Source organism: Pteropus alecto, unplaced genomic scaffold (genome assembly GCF_000325575.1).
Source record: "Pteropus alecto unplaced genomic scaffold, ASM32557v1 scaffold206, whole genome shotgun sequence".
Taxonomy (NCBI): domain Eukaryota; kingdom Metazoa; phylum Chordata; class Mammalia; order Chiroptera; family Pteropodidae; genus Pteropus; species Pteropus alecto.
In genome coordinates, this window is record NW_006438906.1 from 397,127 (window position 1) to 412,493 (window position 15,367).

Sequence of the window (15,367 nt, forward strand, 5' to 3'; positions counted from 1 at the left end):
TTCCCTACAGTGAAGTGCCCTCTCCAATATCCAGGCCAATCTATGAAAGCTTGGCTGTCACACACATACACATGAGCTCATAATGTTTGGGCAGGTTTGTCCTTGTATACCCTCTTTTGCCCCTTTCCCTTCCTACCTCTGATAAACACTCCCTTTATACATATACCCTCTTTGCCTTGGTACATAAACCTACTTCACCCAGCTCAGAGAGGGATACAATGAATCAATGCATATTACCCCACTAAAAACCTGTCCACCCTGTCAGTGTGCCTTCATTAGCCATCCTAAGGGTTAGTAGTCATTTCCCAAAGCCCCAGGGGAGTCTCACGTCATGGCCTGATATATGGATTCGATGCCATAGCGCATGGCAAATTCATCCACAATTTCTTGGGCAGTCTCATCAAAGTACACCTTCCATGCATCATCTCCTCGAGCCTCAGGGATCCGGACTCCTCCACTGCCCTGAATGTCTGTGAGGTAATGGAAAAGATTCTGCAGGAGACAGAGCAAAGGAAGGAGTTAAATATATATTTATTAAAAACAAAAACAAAACCAAAATCTAGTGGTAAAGTCTAGAAGAATGCGAGTAGAGTTCCACCAAAATTCTGTCCTTCAAGCTTTGATCAATTCCTCCTGTGGCCCCAACAGGCTGTTCTCACATTAGTGAAAGAGAACTGAGACTGACTGTTACTTGGGCTGTCCAGCAGCACACTGAGCCAAGGATAAAATAAAAAACAGGCCCCAGATCTTCAACCATCTAGCAATCCTGTTCATTATCAAAGGACCCTCCCAGCACTGCTTTCTGATACCCCATCTACCAAGGGCTGGCTCACCTCATGGAGACACGTATACTGTATATGATACGGGGCTACCTTCTCCTCCCCCTTGATCTCCACATTGATCTGTAGTCGGATAGCCCCTGAGACGGCTGATTTGTCTGTCCTTTTCTCTAGGAAAGAAAGAAGACTAGAGATTGACACCAATGCAAGTACAGACAGTGTAGACAGTCTCCATCCTAGCTTAACCACGGAAAAAGGAGGTACTGATCCAAGAGTTCACCTAACAGGGCAAACTCGCTCCAACGACCATGCAGTCCACAAATACCCCAAATATTCCCAGTAGGAACTGTATTCCATTAGGAGAATAGGGGGCTAAAGGCATTAGAGATGAGTATGAAGATTAAAGGGCCTTCTGAAATCTGGCGAATGTCCAGTCAGAGTGAGTTCCAGCCACCCCATTCCTCTGTCCCCCATCTCCACCCAGGGTCGGTTCTCTACAGGTAAGGCAGGGCTCTGTATAGAGGTATGCTTTTAGAGATTGAGTGGTGATTCTGGTAGACAGGATTTTCCCCAAGTTCCCCATTCATGCTCTCCCTTCCCAAAAACTTTCTCTGGTCCTGTTTTCTCACCCAAGTTGTACCAAACATCCATCTCGCCACTCAGTGTCCGAACTTCAATAATGGTTTGGCCAAGGAAATCATCAGACTCCCGCTTTAGGCGCTGCTTTACTCTCGACTTGATGTCGTCATCTTCATCCCACACACGTACCTTAATGCGGTCAGAAGAGTTGTGGCACTCACTGTGAGAGAATTCGGCAGGCTCTGTTAGTGACAGGCCCAGCAGCCCCCAACCCTATTACTTCCAATTCCCTCCCAAAGCTCTATCAACTGCTGGGGAAGAGAAGGAGTCAGAGAACAGTGGTGCTGAAGTTCCAAGTGAGTCAGGCTATCCCAGCAAATGGCTCTTCATTCCTCAGCCTGGGTGGCTCTACATACCATTATCCAGTCCTTATTGCCTTGGGACCAAAAATAGAGAGGGGGAGAAACATTCAGAAACAATTCTGACTTCCTGTGCAGCTAGCTGAATCAGCAACACCAACAGGAAAATAGCTGGACAGATGCAAAGAGCTCTAGGAAGCAACTGTTGGTTCCCTTCCCAGTCAGTAAAGGTGTTAATGTTCGTATTATGTCCATCTGGTCATATGTGCTTAGCTTTCTATCTAGCTCCCGAACTATCTAAGCATGTGCTTGGTGAACTTCTATCATTCTTTAATACCAACTTAAACTGTCATTTCCTCTACGGTGTTTGCTTTGGAGGAGGAAGTTTGCCCAGGTCCCCTGTCCCTTTCCTTTCCTTCCCCAATAGATGCCTTCTGGGTCCTGCTGCCTAACTCAAAAGTTGTACTTGACAGAATTTGCTACTCCTTTCCCTTGGCTCTCATAATATCTTTGCACATTCCATTAAAACATTATAGTATAATTACTGGTCTACTGAAAAATAATAGACAAGTAAAAAATGAGCTTCTTGAAGCCAAAAATTATGTTACACATTTTTAGATACACAATATCATGTACAGTGTCCTGTACAGAATAGGGGATTAATGAATTATTTATGAAATGGATAAAAGTGGGCCATATTGACTACAGAGCCAATTTATTTAGAATAAATCATAAGAAGGCTTCAGGTGGGAATCACTCAGATTCTCAGGTAACTGCTGAGTGTAACCATTGCCCTTGGATTGGAGATTGATTGTACTAGGTCCCAATCCCTTTCCACATGAGTTCTCTAAGAAGCCAACAGAAGAAAGTCTCTACATAGCCAGCCTGTTTAGCTGATTCAGACTCAAAGTCCTGGTCCTAGGCCTTAGAAGTGTAAAAAGCATGTGGATTCTCCAGACATTACTCCAAGTCCTAGGCTAGAGCTTCCCATTTTTCAACAGCCATCCCTTACTATCTTATGAAACAGTCTGTAAAAAAGTAAGATAAAGGAGTGAGGGTGGAAGCTAAAGCAGAAAGGAAATCAGAGCCCTTTAAAGGAAATGGAAACTTCTCCATACCACAGATTTCTTCCTTTAAGCCAGAATTACCCAGTTGTTGGACAAGGACATTCCTTTCCCACTCCCCAGAAGAGCCTTCCTAGGTAGGATGGCAGGGCTGGGAGGTACACAATAGGGTGGTCATTCCCTGGCTCTGTCACTGAGCAGTGGTACAATCTTCCTAATGCTAAAAAAAGCAGTATGGAGTGCCCTTTCATAGCCCCAGTTAAGGTAGGGCTTGGGTAAAGTAACCCTGATACAAATAGTCTGTGAGAGCAAACCCAGAGAAAAAAACGGCTGCTGCCCAACTGAAGCATGTGAGAAAAGGGTTTTCTCTACTGCCTCTGATTCATCCCTTTTAGGGGCCGAGCCCAGAACAACAGGATTTAATGCTGCTCCCAAAATGCACGGAGCCCTCTGTGACTTACAAATGGAACTTCTCTTCCCAAACAGGATTCAAGTTTCCAAAAATGGTCTTGGTACGCTTCTTGGTTTTGCCCACTTGCACAGTCACATAAGGGTCACTGGATCCTGTCTTGTCCTTGGCTTGTAGGCCCTGGGCACACACCACTGCAACCCAAATACACAGAGGAGAAAGCTTCAGAGTATGCTCCAGAAGTCCATGGAACAACTCATGTTCTCCATCTCAGAGCAGCCTCTCTCTGCTCCTTGCACAGGAACCCTCATCTTCTCACTCCTCCACATCTATCCTTAGTCCTGGACCACCAACCCTCCCCTCAAAGCCCAGCCCAATAATTCCACCTCCCCTCTGGAGCCCCAACTGACCACTTACCCCTACACTGGTCCTTACCTTCTCTGATACATGCACATTTCAGCTACACCCACCCACCTAGTAAACCACTGGTTAACTATTCCCTGATCTCCTACCCATCCCCTTTTCCCAGCCCTAGCTCTTGTAATATCAGACTATTAACCAAGTCCATAATATCTGATTGTTACCAAATCCTTCTATTATCATTCACATCATTTGAGATACCAGTCTTACCTCTCCTAGCCCCGTGGCACCAGGGTCTAGGAGAAAAGGAGTACTGAATAATAAAGCCCTTCTTCTTCCCCTCAGTTCTGTCTTCTTTCTCCTTGGCCCCTTGCTCCCACACATTTGGAAGGCTTCTCCCCCGGGCTCCTCCCCATAGCCTAGGCCTTCCTGTCCCTTCACACTTTAGCCTGCTCACCAGTGATGGTAATCTTGGCCGACCATTTGGAGGTGCCATCCAGCACACTCTGCTTCACTGTTTTCATCTGTTGCACATGTGCGACTTTGCTCACAGTGAAGACATCCCGGATAACTTCGAAGATCTCCGGCTTATTCCGCTCTCGGATCTTCATGCGGTCCTTCATGGCCATGATGATGTTCTGCGTCCGGTCTTCAGCTCCATGTTTAGAGCTCTTTTCTGCAGCCCCTGAAGGATGGCCAGAGACAAAAAGTAGGATAACCACCAGGCAACCTACTAAACCAAGGGTCAGGCTGAGGAATGGGGCCTGGGGGAGGTCACTGAGAAGTGGGAGAGGTTTAGGAAGACTGGGATATCTCTGGGAAAAGTTAATCATTTATGGGGCCTGCTGGAGTTTAATGCCCGGCCCCTAGAGTTTAAAATGCAATGATCTGGGCTGCATCTTACTCTTGCCATTTAGCATATCCCATGCAATGCTACTTCCTTGGACTCGGACCTCTGAAAGGCCCTTGAAGAGAAGATCGACACCTTTGCTATAGAGCAGCATTTCAGAAGGTTTTTGGCAGACAACCAACATGGCTGCTAGTTCTCAGCAATTAAAGGACCTGCTGGCACTTGTGCTTCTCACCCCCTCATGATGGGTTTGGGCAAAATCATCACTAGTATTCATCTTCAGGCAGTCTTTTCAGGGCTCCATCTTTTCCACTAACTGTTTTAACTGTTTCTTCATGTCTACTGTAGCTATGCAACTAGCACCAATCAGAGCTTTTCAAAGAAGGGCATTTTAAGTGAACGATTCCTCAAGGCTTTGCTCTCCCTTCTAAATCAGACCTTTCCTTGAGATAACAACATGCTTGTGTGTCTAAAGATGACCTTCCTTTCTCCTACCACAATCCTTGAAGCTTTCATTGCTATGGCTTGCCTTGGAATGACACCTGGGAGACCAAGAGGGGTGAGAACACTTTCTTATATCTCCACCCCTGCTCCTCCTGGAGTCAAGATGTGCAAGTCTAGCAGGATTGGAACGCAGAGACGAGATTTTTGGAGTGCTACAACCTCCTTCGACAGAAACTTTTTTGTTTTTCCTGCTCTTATTCTGCCCACTCCACAATAGTAGCACAAATCATATATTCAGTCAGGACCTTGGGAGTCTGGCACTTTCTCCTCTGGGATCTCTGCCTAATCCATTTGAAACTTCTCCTCCTGGCACTATTATCTAAAAGCTGCATCTATAATCAAAGAATAAATGCTGCCTTTCCTGGGTCTTAGGGTCTAGACCTCAGGAGGAACCTCTGTGAGGTCTGGAACCTCACAGAACACTCTTTTCTCATTAGCTTCAGTGCCCAATTAAAGATGCTCCAGTCATTTGGGTGCTATGGTCGCTGTGGTGTGTACACTACGCAAGTGCAGCCTCTGGGACCATCTGAATCCTAGAACAGATTCTCGTTCCACGGAAGGGCCACAGAAAGCTCAAAGAACTTTTCCTAAAGTTGCTTAAGAGAGTGCTATAAGAGCTATTATTTGAAAAGGCAATGCCACTTGACTCAAGACCCTACATTCTCTGAAAAGGAAATAGCTTCAAAATAAAGGAGACTGGAGGAACGATGTGCAGCCATCCTAGCTCTTTGCTGCCAGACTCCTTTGGAGAGGCCCTGCTGTCCCTGCATCCCAGCCCTCATCCTGCAGGGGCACTCACGTTGCAAGCAGTCAGCGTTGAGCAGGTCCTGGCACTTCTCATGGCACTTGACTCCACACTCGCTGCAGCGCATGCCCTGCCGGGCAATGCCCCAGAGCAGGCCTTCACACTCATAGCAGTAGGTCGGGGTAGTGGCAGTCCAGACCTCAAAGTTGTGGGGTGTGGTGCACGAAATGGGGTAGATTAAGGCCTGCAGGGTTTTCTTATACACATGGGATTTCTGAAAGACACATACCCCATCACCCACCAGCAATTTTAGGTCTCTGTTGGGAGATAAGAAACTCGTAAGGTAATCAAAACCCTGGTTTCTCCTCTGGGCATAGAGGAAATGCTCTAGACTGACTCAACCCATAGCACAGCTTGGTAGAAAGAAGCCTCCAATGTCATGCGCTCCTAGCCATTCAAGACAGGTCTGACCTGAATGCTGGATCTGAACCTAGTCCCAGCATTCAAGCTTTCTAGGGAAACAGTACTGTGTCCACCATAAAACTCTGAGTTCAGTGGTCGTATACTCCCACATAAGACTTGGGCTTGCCCCTGGTCCGGACCCTTGCCTCTCCCAGTGTAGAAGATCGAGACCTGATGCTATCTATCTGTTGCATTAACGATGTGTGCCCAACACTCTTGAATTCCCAATTATTACGGCTCCAGAGACGATCGCCAGTTGATGGCCAGATCTTTAGACCAGTGGACTCATGAAAGCCCATGGGTCACTCACCAGCTCTTCATCCTTGAAAGAGGTGCGTGTAGCCATTGCAGAAGTAATCCCTGCCTTCCGGGACTGGACCAATGACTGCGAGAGAAGACCTGCTGTCAGCCCTGGCTACTACCAAAGACTGGCAAAGCCCTGGGAAGGGAGTTTCAGTGACCAAACCAACTTGACTATAACTTACTACCTACTCTCTATTTTTACTGTCATTCACAGTGACTGCCCATGGGTAATAGGGTAACAAGCATACCAGGTTAAGATCTAAAACCCAAGGCCCTCAGAGGGTTGTTCTAACAATATTAGAACAGCACTTCTCTCAGGGTACCTATCAAAGAATTTCTCTTTCTTTCACTATTTTTAGGGTATTCTACCCCTCATTTATAGAAAGACAAAAAAAAAAAGAAAAGAAAAAAGTTTAGAATTACAGTAGGAAACAGGTCATTAAGAATAGAATAAACACACAACTCTGTCAGAGTCACATTCAAGAACCACGAGAATTATTCCATTTTATCCTCTATTCCCTGGTACCACCCCCATGCCCATACAATCCCAGGTAAGTGTAGAGGACAGCAGCCCAAATGATCAGAGCACTTGGCAAGTAAAAGGGGCAATGGAGCCTCAGTCAAATCAAGCAGGGCAGAGGGCTAAATCTGAGAGCTGGGGCTGTCCTACTAGCCAGGCTCTTATATAGAGGGGCCCCATATATCTGAAAAGCACAAGCTTTAAGGGCAGCCCCTGGAGGCAGTGAAAAATAGGCAGACAGAGGTTAGAATATAAGTCTAGGAGGAGAGCAGTTGGGAGAGGCCCAGGTGGTTTAAGATGTGGACTGTTATGGAGGATAGAAAAGGGCTCTAGAGACACTCACCATTGCCTGCACAGAGGACAGCAGAAAAAGGAACAACATGATGTTAAAGCCCCCACCAAGGGCACAAAAAAACTTTCAGAGGCAACTGAGAGGTTTTCCCCTATAGTCCAATGCAGGGAACATGTCCCAATCCCCTTTGCCTCTATCCACTAAAAATGGTCTTCAATCCAGACAGCTGACCAGGACCCAAGGTCTAGAGCTCCTACTCAAAGGAGAGTTATGCCAGAAAGTGAAATATTGGCAAGATTAAAAGGTAGAGGAGGGGAAACAAGAAATGAATAAGATACTGTTATCCGACAGTTAAGCAAAGAGGAGCTAGAGGGCAAGAGGGAGCAGAGGATGAGAAACAGTAGGAAGAAAAGAAGAAGAGAAAAAAGACAGAAGACAATGAAAGAAGGTAATAAAGAAGAGATGACATCAGAATTTATCTTCATCCAACCAGCTCAATGAAGAGTTGGTAGGAGAAGAGGTGCATTAGAAAAGAGGAAAAGGAGAAAGAAGATATACAAATAGTAGGGGGGAAAGGGAAGAAAGGAAATAAAGAAATGATTAAGAGAAAATGGCAGAGGATAGTTCCACTCAGTCAACTAAGGAGAAAGAAACTGGTGGGGGGAAAGAGATAGCAGAGAATGGAGGGGAAATGGGAAAAGAGGTGCCCAGAAAAACAGAATAGACTGAAGAGGGAGAAGGAAAAAAAAAAAAAGGAAATTAGGAGGAGAAAAAGGTAATAAGAAAAAGGGTTCCAGCCTTACTGAACATCTATCTATCTTTAGAGCTCTGAAACAGCCTGAGCCTCACTCCACCCTCACGTCCACTAGGATTCCTTGAGCTGATCCTGCCTGAGGAAGAATGACCCAAAATGGGAGCTTCTGGTCATCCTGGAGGTTCTGAGATGAGCTTTACCTCCTAAGTCTGTTTCAAATCAATTACACAAATTTTTCATCATTATCTCTCAGTGCCAGACACTGAGTTAAGGACTAGGGGCACAGAGATAGTCTAGGAAGCCTGTCTGGGGAGGAGACTGTCATTTGACCTCCAAGAAGGAGTTGTATCAATCATGCTCATTACACAAAAGCTCAATGATCTAGGTCAGGGCTAGAGGCAGTTTCCATTCCAGGCCATCAAAGAAGGCTGTGAGATACCTAAAGGCACTTGACACACAGAAGACAATCCCAGAACCCACCTCTGAGTGCTCAAGCTATAAATGTTCCAGTTGGAAGCTTGAGCTTAGAAGGAACCTGGGGCTTTAACGAGAGAGTGAGATAAAACAAGGTCCACTTAAGTCTCAGTAAGGCTTTAAATGATTGATCTTCAGATCAATACTTGTCATTAAATGAATCACTATCAGTTCTAATAGTTTGCCAAGGGCCAATGGGGGATACCCCAAGGATACCGCTTAAGCCTGCACAAAAGTCTTACTCACCAGATCACTGACAAGTGGAAGTGGCTTCTTTCTGCGTAGGTCTGGCATGCTGTCAATGCCATAGAGCCCTCCAGCTGGCCTGCAGAGGGAAGAATATATGTCAGGACCTTCAGTTCTGCCCTGAGTTACTGGTGGGTTCAGTGTTCCATTTTCCTTACTCACCTTCTCCCCAGAGGAAGATGAACTGACCATCACCACGTACTTTTAAGAGAGGTAAGGAAGACAGAAAGTGAAGGAAATAAAGCCATGGGATCATGAGTAATGAAATCTGCTCTCAGAGTGCCCCTCCTTGTCTCCTTCTATGGTTTTAGCGAAGGACTTCTATGGTTGTGTCCTTGGTGGGGGCTTTAACATCATGTTGTTCCTTTTACTCAGATTTTATCCCAAAGTGACAGTTCAAGGTACCTCTGTGTATTTGAAGGCCCTTGTGCTCCATAAGGCAAGATGGGAATTGATGGTTAAGAGGGCTCCTTTCCACACTCAGGCCAGAGACACTGCTCTCCAAGGATAAGTCTTTCTTGGCCTGTGCTAGAGCAGAGCGCATAGGAATGGCTCTACAGAAGAGCTGCTGCCTAGGTGAGCAAGACTACCAAACATATAGGAGACATACAGAAGGAGACCTTCTCCACCCTGAGTAAAAGAGTCACCTGTTCTATCTATCCAAACCTCCTGAAGAAAAACGGTCTCCATGGAAAGAGGAGCCCACATAATCAAGTGGAGGCAGGGGAGATGGGATGAGAAACTTTGGTCAAAAGACCATTTGGGGGCGGGGTAGTGACTATTTATTATTTGTTTATTTATTGCAACTTATAATTTTTTTTATTTTTAATTATTTTTAATTATGGTGACATTGGTTAACGAAATCCAATAAGTTTCAGCTGTACACTTTAACAATAAGGCATATATATATACTTACACTGTGTGTTTACCTGCCATAGTTAGATTTCTTTCTGTCACCACACATTTGACCCTCTTTACCCCGTCTACCTCTCCTCTCCCCGCATCCCCTATAATCACTAGTCTATAGACATGTCCATGGGTCTCTGTTTGTTTGTCCTGTTCATTTGCTGCTTTTAGGTTTATAGCCCACGTATAAGTGATATCATGTGATTTTCAACTTTTTCTGTCTGGCTTATTTCGCTTAGCATGATTATCTCGAGATCCATCCATGTTGTCACAAATGGCAGTATTTCATCTCTTCTTATGGCTGAGTAACATTCCATTGTATATATGTACCATAGCTTCTTTAGCCAATCATCTAGCGTAGGGCACTTTGGTTGCTTCCATGTCCTGGCCACCATGAATAATGCTGCTATGAACATTGGTGTGCATGTATCTTTTTCAGATAAATGTTTTCAAGTCTTTGGGGTAAATATCCAGTACAGGAATTGCTGGATCATATGGTTGATCAATTCTTAGTTCTTTGAGGAACCTCCATACTGGAGAGTGACTATTTAGAAAGGAAAAAGCAAAAGGCCTAGCCCTATAAACACATCAACAGGGACCAAGAAAAACATTATAGCTAGAGTAAGTGGAGATTTCTAAATTTTTATACCTTTTCTATGCTTATTAATTTTATTGTTCTTTGTTATTCCACAATAATATTCAATAATAATACAGAGAATGTCTCAAAAAGAACACCATTCTCACATTGAGATAACCTAGATTTTATCTGCAATTCTACTACCTCTCTACATGTCCTCTGCCAAAATTCCTTCTTCTTTTTGGATCTTGGTATCACTTCCATAAAATGAGGGGGATGAACTATAAAACCTCTCTGATCTTTTGCAACATGGCGTTCTGAGCCTCAATGAAAACAACTCATGCACTTGGTTTTAATGACGGCAATGAGGTGGGGAAGGTGCTGTGGCTGGGTTTACAGAAAAAAAGACATGTATCTCAGAAGAATAAGTAGGTACTGCCAGCAATATAGGCGAAGCATGAAGCCACAAATTGAGTCAAGGTCAGGAGTTGGAACAGGCAACCTGATATGTTGATTTCTAACAAACTAGCTTCCTGAGCACAGTGAAGTTTGTTTCCAATTAGACTACCAGACCTAGGGAGGTTCTAAATTTTTAACAGTTTCCAAAGACTAAGCTGAGGAAAGAAAAACAGGAAAGCATTTAAAAGATAACTGCATGGCTCCATTTAAAAATACCTTGGATATGTTCCATTGGCATGTATGTATTTTACAATTATTAGAGAAAAAAAGCTAAAGTCCAGAAGAAGGACTATTGAAGAAGCAACTGGTGCCACAAATTTGTAGCTAATTCTAAAAATATAAATGAGCTCATTTTTGCAACATAAATGAGCTTTTGACAAAAGAAGAAAGGTAGCTCTTTCACATGATTAACTCTTGATTTAAAAAACAGATCACAAGGGAAAAGAAATATGTAAAAATGTAGCAGATAACTTTATGATCTGATCTTTTTTTCCCCCCTGTTGGTCACAAGGGAGAGAAGGCAGCCACTAAGAACTGTGGTGTCAGACGCCCTTTGTAGGACAAGGAGAGAAGGAAGATCCTGAGAAATAACTGGTAGTGGATGTGACAGGAATGGGAGTGGAGAGGCACTTAAACTCTTTTCTCTCTTAAGAACAGTCGGTTGGTTACAGGCAGCAGTTGAGCACCTTAAAATGACTCTCTGGTACAATCACATGGGTCTGAAACTCCTAGACAAGCATAGAAAGAACATACAGCACTCATAAAGTATGCTATTTATGTCCTGACTGGAATGGAATGGAATAAGTTGGTGACTCACAACAGCTGAGGCAGGACGGAGCCCAGGTAGAAATCTAATCAGCTACATTATCGACAATGGAAAGAAATTATCTCCAAATGTAGATATTTTTCTAGTTTCCTTCTTCTTCCACCTAAAGAGTATATTACCACTACGACACAATGGATCAGAAATTCCAGAGGCAAGGATGGGGAAGCCTCAATGCTCCATACCCTGTTCCAGGGGAACCACTCTGCAAAGCTCTTTTCTGCCTCTAAGTAATCAGTCTGCAGAGTTCTCTCCTCTGTCCCAGAGAACAACCAATCTCTACAGTGGAGCCTCTTCCTTCCTCAGATCAAGTTTATGGAGCTGTTTCTCCTATTTCCCAGGGGAAAAGCTAAAACATAGCAGGAGAGACTGTATAAAATCCACAGAAACCTTGCAGGCAATCACTTACCCTTCTGGAAGCCACTGGGGCAAAGAGGGGTCGCCATCACTTGGAATCTTTAAAAAAAGATAGAAAAAAGTTAGATCTTATGGAAGATAGGAAATTGCCATCTCTCTTTGGTCAGGCATTGAGCAGTAACATAGAAAGCTCAGAGAAGTGTAGGTCACATAAACCATGTGGTGACACAGTCAGGCTCATGTCTAAGCTAATGCCTTGATCAGCCAAGGGCAAGAAGCAGGCTGCTGAAATGAGCAGTATTTAATTTCCCCTCTCCCCAGTGAATAGAAAGGATATAAGGCCAAGCTCACTGAGATCCCAGGGCTAAAGTCCACTGGGAGTGTGACAGCTGCCAGAACTCATATCCCCCTCACACAATGCACTGGTATATGTAACAGTAACCAAAGCCAGGAAGAGAGTCCACTTAGGCTTCCAGGCCTCACTAAAACAAAAAGACAACTTCATATAGTCTGGTCTTCTTCCAGCTGTATTCATAAGTTTCCTTGGGTGCCCAGAGTCAGACTTGGTCTTTCTAGATTCTCATCTCATTTTGTGATCTGATTTGGCTTAGGTTCCTTGAAGCCCTAACTCACTGACACTGAATATACTCTATATTTGATAAGCTCTAAATAATCAGAGAATCCAGGGCAGATTAGACACTTAGATTATCATTCTGGTGAATTTTATGAGTTCTATAATGAGAAGTTGACCATTGGGGCACCAAATAATTCAAGGAAGGAACAGGTCGAAAACAATTTTTAAAGGTTTTTGCACAAAAGAACCAAAGCAAATCCTTTAGGCAGCATGCAGAGAGTTTCAAAGTTGCCAGGGCTCTCTAGAGAACCAATGGTAAATGCTGTTTAGGCTCAAGGAACCTAGTGCTAGTAGGTCTGAGGCTTCCTGCCCCACCTTGTTACCCCACACCCCCCAACAACTTCCCTGCCACCTGAAACCTGGGCTCCAGCTAACTATCTTGGAGCAAATGAGCTCCAGTACAAAGGAGGCAGAAGTAAGCTATTTAGCTTTGGACAGGGGGCAAAGTTTTGGGAGAGCTAAAGATGGGAGAAGTTATAGACAAAATGAGGTAAGATAGTAGAAAAGGGAGAGGTAGGACAGGATAATAGGTGATGTAAAAGTGGGTAAGAATTACACTGGGTCAGCAGTAGGCAAAGATGAATTTTGGATTTAGGACCCTTCTTGGTAAGACCCTTTTCAGGTTGTCTCTGTTCTAATCAAGCCTATCTGCTACAGCCCTTCAGGACCCCATTTTACCTCATCTGCCTCCTGCCCTGGTTCTGTGGGTGAGATGATAATGGTAAAGGGAGGGCCAGGCCTAAAATGCAGCCAGAAGTGGTCGAAGGAAGTCTAAGGTTGTTTGTGAGGGGCCACCATTCCTAAGTCCCCAGATCTTACCAACCAGAATTTGTTTTCCCTTTGGAAACAGCTGCTGTACTGAGCAGATTTTTATTTCCTACCTAGAATTAGATGTTTGCTAGAAACTACTGGGCTTAAGGAAACAAAGTCACAAAAAGTCTTTGGGAGCCAGGATACACTGGCTCAGATCATATACATTTCCTGAGCTTAGAGGGGACAATGGGTCTGCAGAAACCTGCAGCACAGCTTAGAGCATGCACACACAGGACACTGAAGGAGGGCCAGGGTGTCAGAGGAAGTCTAGACAAAGTAACCATGGGAGGTACATTCGTAGATACATGTTGTGCTTGAGGGAAACACAAGGTGAGCATAGATCTTGCACAGAGGGCTACAGAACATGTGTGCACACCCATTTGGAAAAGGATTCAGTGTTCACTAGAGCCTGAATCACAGGCAAAGCAAACCCTTATGGTCTTCAAGAACCAGTGCTTGCAGGCACAGAGCATTAGTATACTATGCATTCATGTGAATGAGGGAACCACATCACAGGTATGCAGGAGCCTGTGCTCACAAAGAGGTCAGGAAGCACATTTACACATAGGGTCCCAGGCAAGAGGCACCAAACCTGCAGCAATTCCTGCTCTCAAGTACAAAGTTTGTATGCATGCTGGGCTCAGCAAGGGTTTATAGCAAATGCCAGGCTGCAGCAACAAGTAGAAATTGGACACACTGTGCAAAGTAGGAGAGGAGGAGGGTAATCAGCATCTGGGGAAGTAAAACTGAGTACAAATATAAGCACACACATGCTACACTGAATGTGCACCATGCTGGTACACACATTCTCACACTGTGCTCCAGGGATGTCTGCAGGAGCACACAAGCATGGAGCATGCACACAAACTGCTTTCAGGAAAAACAAACTATATGCACGAGCCAAAGCTCAGAGGCACAGATCATGTGCACATGCCCAGGAGGGGGGGCGGTAAAGAATAGACAACAAAAAGGCCCTAAAGGGCCAGAAGCACAACCTGAAGGGCTCCTCGCTTTTCTTCTGCAAGGAGAGAAAGAGCAGGAAAAAAAGGGCAGAGAGGTTAGTAGATTCAGTCCTACAGCAAGGAACCCAAAGAAAATGCCAGCTAATCCTCAAGGAACATAGAGGAGAGGGAGAGGTCCTCCGAACAATGGCAGTTCACAGAGCCCAGCTTCCAGAATCCTTACCTCCTGTATTTGCTGGCCGCTGCTTTTTAGTTTAGAACATCCAGGTTTGGCTACTCAAATCAAAGGACACAGTCTACCTGGGGATTCCAGTCACCCTTTTCCCCTTTCCAAAGTGGCCTGCATTCAGGGTTGGGGCCACCAGTGCTACAAGACCAGCTTTGTTACCAAGGCCACTCCAACAGGCTGAGCTGGCTGAGCACAGTGTGAATTCATTTCTTCCTCAGAAGCTGCATGAGCTCACTCTGGATCTGGAATAAGTCCTCCAACCCCAAAAGCCTGGTGGCTGAGCCCTTTCCATTTTGTAATGTGGGGTCGGCCATGCATTTGCCCAGCAAGCCCTGGCCTATTTTCCCAGAGCCTAAGTTAAGTTAGGCCATGTTAAGGCTTAGAGGTAAGGCCAGGACCAAGATGCTCAACAGCTATAGACCTGGGGGCATCAACTGGCAACTATCCTAACAGAAGTCACCATGGTCTGGATGATAAAACTATGACTGCAATCCCAGGTCTGATTATCCATCAAATCCAGAACAATTCTCCAAAGGAAATTGATACTTCCAGAAGGGTCCAATTAAGCCACAGTAGAGGAAAAATAAAGTTCAGAGATTGTTCCTTTCCTGTTTGTTAAGGACTGCATTGCCTTCTAGGCCATACATAGGCCCATAGCCTTTCTTCTCTAAGGAAAGTCCAACCACCTAGGCCCATCAGCTCTCCTCTACTTTCTATTCCCTCCATTTTAAAGACTCACTGATATTACATAACAAGTAGGAGAATCAGAAACAAAATCATTATTTCCAGATTTTCATGCTATTTATGATAACCTAATGGGTCACCTGACCTGACAGAAGAATGAATTCAGGAACAGGAATCCTCCAAAACAGACCACCTACAGGAAGGTGGGTGAGATAAAAAAGAC

The 15,367-nt window shown here is 44.7% G+C and overlaps 1 protein-coding gene across 4 annotated transcripts in view; it reads right to left on the minus strand.

Moving 5' to 3' along the window:
• The window catches only part of UNC13B (unc-13 homolog B), a 193,813-nt gene that overhangs the window by 24,151 nt on the left and 154,295 nt on the right, over positions 1-15,367 (minus strand). For all 4 annotated transcript variants that reach the window (XM_025049704.1, XM_025049703.1, XM_025049706.1 and 1 more), the window contains exons 11-19: positions 11,875-11,921; positions 8,701-8,779; positions 6,422-6,496; positions 5,704-5,923; positions 4,008-4,235; positions 3,243-3,384; positions 1,409-1,578; positions 834-949; positions 329-492 (exon numbers count right to left, since the gene is read on the minus strand). In XM_025049704.1, coding sequence (XP_024905472.1) covers positions 329-492; positions 834-949; positions 1,409-1,578; positions 3,243-3,384; positions 4,008-4,235; positions 5,704-5,923; positions 6,422-6,496; positions 8,701-8,779; positions 11,875-11,921 — 1,241 coding nt within the window. The remainder of the gene's footprint in view (positions 1-328; positions 493-833; positions 950-1,408; positions 1,579-3,242; positions 3,385-4,007; positions 4,236-5,703; positions 5,924-6,421; positions 6,497-8,700; positions 8,780-11,874; positions 11,922-15,367) is intronic.